The sequence below is a fragment of the Sinocyclocheilus rhinocerous genome, unplaced genomic scaffold, assembly GCF_001515625.1.
Source record: "Sinocyclocheilus rhinocerous isolate Xijiao unplaced genomic scaffold, SAMN03320098_v1.1 scaffold314, whole genome shotgun sequence".
Lineage (NCBI taxonomy): Eukaryota > Metazoa > Chordata > Actinopteri > Cypriniformes > Cyprinidae > Sinocyclocheilus > Sinocyclocheilus rhinocerous.
The window spans coordinates 1831731-1837031 of NW_015630021.1; the positions used below are offsets into that span (position 1 = coordinate 1831731).

Here is a 5301-nt window from a genome sequence, read left to right on the forward strand (position 1 = left end):
ACACCTCTGATTCACAAATACTTGCTAAGGAACTCGCATTCACATAAAGTAGCCTTGTTGAAAAGTTTGGGTGAGTAAGGGCAAAACGCACAAGATGCAGTACTTTCAGTGCTCTGTAATTGGCAATATCACGTGTTTTGTAGCTGAAATAAACTGCTGCAGAAAAAGCTAGGTGCCAAGCAAAATTTAATGTGTAACTGCAGCACTCATTTCAAATGTAGTGGAGTAAAGAGTACAGATACTCATTCAAAAATGTAGTGAAGTATGCACCTTTATTAAGCAAAATGCCCCTCTCTACAGTTTATTTTTTGATTGAGTTATTAATGAGATTATGGTTACAGAATATGTTTTTCTGAGGTAAATGTGACATTACGTGACATATTGTTTACAAGCTGTTATATAGACGTCTTTGCGCGGCCTTCTGTGAGATACTGTATATATATTAAATGACATACTACCATTCATTTTAATATTTATAAAATATTTGGATGTTATGGTGCTATTTTTTCTTTCTTTTGTCATTAGGTACACATTTCACACAAATTACTAGTATTTCTAATCAGGTACATATGATATTTCAGTTTGATGGATGTTGATGGATGTTCAGTTAGGAGATCTGTAGAGACAGGTTTATAGTGGTAATTTAGCACATTTTATGTCTAAATGACAATGGTGACAATTTTAAGATGCATTTAAGCATGTGAAACTGTCTCCAGTTGTGAATAACAGCCGCCACACACTGCTCTGATTTTAATATGCAGTACCAGTGAGCAGAGCAAGATGAGATTTCGATGTTGGCAGCCAGCATTCAATAAATGGATTTTAGGACAAGTGTAAAAACCAGAGGTGCAAAGACGTCATAACACTTATCATTTTCTGTACAATGTGAAAATGGTCATGATTCATGATGAGAGACATTTTATGTCATGTCTGTGATGATAATGATGGTTGACTTGCAGCTGCCACCATCTTGCTTTGCTGTTGTTTACTCTTGACGTTTCAATCCTGCTGTCGTTTCAGATGGGCGCTTCATAATTGGCTCTTTTTATGAGAAAATTTATGGAGATCTTTTCCTTTCTCATTTAATTTTCTGCTAGAGTGATTGCATAATAGACAGACAGACAGTACAATGAAAAATTTACTCAAAAGAATTCAGAATCCATTCATATTCATTCAGACAGAGTTGGTCATTTTACATATGCTTTAGACCATTTTTTAGATGAAGTTTTTATATAAATTATGAATTATCCAAACCAATTTATGTTTAAATATAAAATCTAACTATAATTGGAATATAACTGATTTGTTTCTTCTTCATACATTGCCATTCAAAAGTATGTAATCGGATTTTTATTTGATTTATTTTTCATACACTACCATTCAAAAATATGTAGTCAATAGGATTTTTTTTTATAGAAATACTTTTATTCAGCAAGAACACGTTATATTGATTAAAGTGACAGCAATTGCTTTTTTTTTTTTTTTTTTTTTTTTTTTTTAAACAAAGATGCCTGAAAAATAATAATTTGCCTTTCCACAAGAATATTCAGTTTCTTGAGAACAAAATGAGCATATTAGAATAATTTCTAAAGGATCATGTGACACTGAAGACTGGAGTAATGATGCTGAAAATTTAGCTTTGCCATCACAAGACTTATTTTTCATTTTAAAATCTAAATAACAGTTATTTTAATTTGTAATCATATTTCAAAATTATTATTTTATGTATTTTTGATCAAGTAAATGCAGTCTTGGTGAGCATAAGAGATTTCATTCAAATACAATAAACAGTCCTACTGCAACGTTTAAATAGGTAGATATTATGGTGTAGATTTATTTATTTATTTATTATAGACAGATCATTTTGAATTATTTACATGCCTTTTCTTGAACTTTAGGTGAGTCTTGGAAGCCACCAGTTCCTTTTCTCTGTGCATATTGACCCCTCTGAGATGCCCGCTTTCTGCTTACGGCATGATGTTGATGCATTGCTCTGGCAGCCCCGTCCCAACCAGGACAACGATATATGGGAGCACATTTCTACTTTTAACGCACTCGGTAAGGCCACTTGTATGCAAATACTGTTAAGTGTCACTTTAAAACTCTTAAACTTCCTTCTGATAGTGATTTTACAACCTGAGGCAACCAGCTTTCTTTTATTTTCTATCCCAGTTTAATGTGCAATTACACATTGAGACAATGTTTTGCACCCAGTTTTTTCCTACAGAAAGTATTTTCTTTTTTTCGTCCAGGTTATGTTCAGGCTTCAAAACGCGATAAAAAGTTTGCAACCTGTGCCCCCAACTTCTCCTACGCTGCTCTTTGCGAGTGTCTCAGGCGTGTGTTCATTTACCGTCAGCCCACGCCGGTCGACACGGTGCTCTTCAACCGGAAACAGGGTCGGCAGGTCGGGCAGGTCGCCAAACAACAGGTAGCCAACCTGGACACCAATGACCCTGTACTTGGATTCAGGGCCACTAACGAAAGACTGTTTGTCCTGACTGCCAACAACTTGTTTGTGCTGAAAGTGAACAATTAAGATTCTCCAGTAATTCTGCTGGATGAACTGACACTTCTGCTCCAAGGTTGGTCAGAGGCCGTTTGAGTTCATTGGTGCACATTCAACTTATCCAGCACGTGACTGTCATATTTCAAGACCAAGTTGGTATGAACTTTTCTTATGTATCGGCAGCATGTCTGTGTGTGTTAGTATTCGTCTTTATATGTAAAACATTAAGTTTGAAAAATGCTCATATGTTCCTCCAGAGACACGATCTATAGCATGAATGTCACATTGCATTCCATTAGAATGTAAAATGGATACATAAAATAAATAAGCATCTGTAAGACCCCCGTCTGTTTTCCACTCTGTGTTTTTTTTTTATATTAACATTTTGACCAAAATCAATGCAGAAGTTACAAAGTATTTTCACTTACCGTTTTGTGTTCCTCGCAGACCATGACCCCATCAGAACAAACCTGCGACCCTGTTTTGACAAAGCAATTATTTCACCAGACATGAGTCCGCAGTGAAAGATCAACAGATACCAAATTCCATGAGACTGCATTGAAATTGGAAAGGCAGGCGTGACGTATTTCAGAAAAATTGCCTGTGTTATTGTATTATCCATTTAAAAATTATAATTTAATCATTTAAAATAATAATTGAATGATAACTTAAGAAATTAATCATTTAATAATACTTGAATGATGTTAAATGTACAGAATATATTTATTTAGCATTTTAGTTGATTATATACATGTATTAAGCATTATATAACTTCTACATATATTTATTCAATCCTGCATTTTATATATATATATATATATATATATAAAATGCAGGATACATGTGGAAAATTTTAATATTAATATAAATTTTTAATAACTTATTTTTATTTAATAGATTTTTTATTATTTTAATTTATAATTTTTTTCATTGTTATATTTGAAAAATGTCACAGTTCCTTGATTTCAAGGAAAGCTGTAAACTGAACCACTGAGCAACATATTCTAACAGTGTTATTCTTACTCGTGTTTTTCTTTGGTTTTGCAATTAATCTCCTTTATTTCTGTTCAGGCTATTGTATGCTTGTTTTTCACCCTATGGCGCTTTCAGATATAATTTGTCAGGATCCAAAGAGATGTGCCTGGGAGATAGATCTGTCTCAGCTGTTTTGTTTAGTGGGGTGAACCTTATTTGTTCAGGCCTCAGATTAAATCATGTGTTTGTGATTAAATTAGCCTGTGATGTTTGGATTCATTATCTGCACCAGAATCACTGGACAGCTGAGAGGAAGATCTGTGAGTTCTTCTAATGCGCGTGTTGCTCTCTGACTGTGCTGTACATGGACAGTCGTCATCAGGTGATGCTCTTACATTACTGAAGACAGACGTCTAGCAAGGAATAATTAACAACAGTCTGTTTAATCATTCAAAATCCAGTATTTTTTTCATGCATTTATGTATTATAGCTATTTAAGCAATAATTTAGCTTTGTTCATTTATATATTTTTATGATTTATTGATTTTGTGTAGGCCTACAGCATCTTAGAGCACAATCATCGGCAAGTTATAGGCAAACTGAAAGGCTCACTTTAGACTGGGACTGCAACATCTCAGAGACCATAGTATTTATTATGGAAGATGCTTCAGTGTAGTGTGTTCAAGGCACACTGGTGTGTTTGAAAAGAATCTTTATGTGGAAGAGAGGAGATCTGTCTTCTCAAGTGCCATTTTATACGGTAGCCTACCCATGAACCTCATGAGACAGGCGTGTGACAATAAAGCATGTCCACCCAATAACAAGGGTGTTTCAAAAGAACAGAGCCTTATTCTCTTTACCATTTTTCAGTCCTTACATGGTTTTATTTTAGAAACTCCTTTTTCATGAAGAAAACAACCATGGTCGTTTAGAAGCATAATGACGTCACAAGGCATTGGAAAACAGAAAAGCAGCTACTATATAACCACAGGAAATAATAGATAAATATTCTTCAGAACCCATTTTGGAGGTCGGCGTCTAACCAAAAAGCATCTGCGCGCGCTGCACACCGCGATTGGCGCGAACTGAATTTATTAACAACAAAGCGAGTGAGCTTCTCTCAGGTGTTGATATATTTATACACCCCGGGAACGCCGCATCAGCTTGTGTGCCCTTGTTTTCCCTCTTTGAATTCGGCACCTGTAGTCTACGCTTTGCATGCGCATCTCTGTTCATTTATTATTACTGAACAATCCTAAAAGATTAAACTCTGGAGAATCGCACGAGGTGGTGGATGTGTCTCATGCGGAAGGTGCATTAGTATTCTAGAACAGCAACAACAACAATGTTATGAAGAGAAATATGGAACCCATTTAACTTTAAGCTTCTATATCAATTATCTGTTAAACTCTGCGAGTGTCCAAACACAGCCTGAGGGTCAGTCGATATGATGCAGCTCTGTATGCATTGTGGGGATTTCTGGGATGCATTAGCTTACCCTTGGGCGCAAACATGCTCGTTTTGCAAAGCATTTCTGTGTTTATTGGTTTCACGGAAAAACAGGTGATTTGGGTGTGGAATAGCTGTTTGGCTTCACTCTGAATGTGGAGTTTCAAAGGGAGGTACTGGAGATGTTAATAAAATAATAACCTCGGTAGGCGTTCTGCTTTATGGGGCTGTCAACTTCAGGGACTCGCTATAAACACCAGAGCAGCAGGAAAGACGTATGCATATTATTAAATTCCACACAATTTCACTCTCATTGATGTGACAAAACAACATTGTAATAGTTATACCCTCTCACTATGATGGCATAT

The 5301-nt window shown here is 35.5% G+C and overlaps 1 protein-coding gene across 2 annotated transcripts in view; it reads left to right on the forward strand.

Moving 5' to 3' along the window:
• The window catches only part of LOC107739547 (nudC domain-containing protein 1-like), a 25223-nt gene extending 22373 nt beyond the window's left edge, over positions 1-2850 (forward strand). For both annotated transcript variants that reach the window (XM_016551693.1, XM_016551695.1), the window contains exons 9-10: positions 1899-2058; positions 2253-2850. In XM_016551693.1, coding sequence (XP_016407179.1) covers positions 1899-2058; positions 2253-2539 — 447 coding nt within the window. In that variant the 3' untranslated portion in view covers positions 2540-2850. The remainder of the gene's footprint in view (positions 1-1898; positions 2059-2252) is intronic.
• The last annotated feature ends 2451 nt before the right edge of the window (positions 2851-5301 follow it).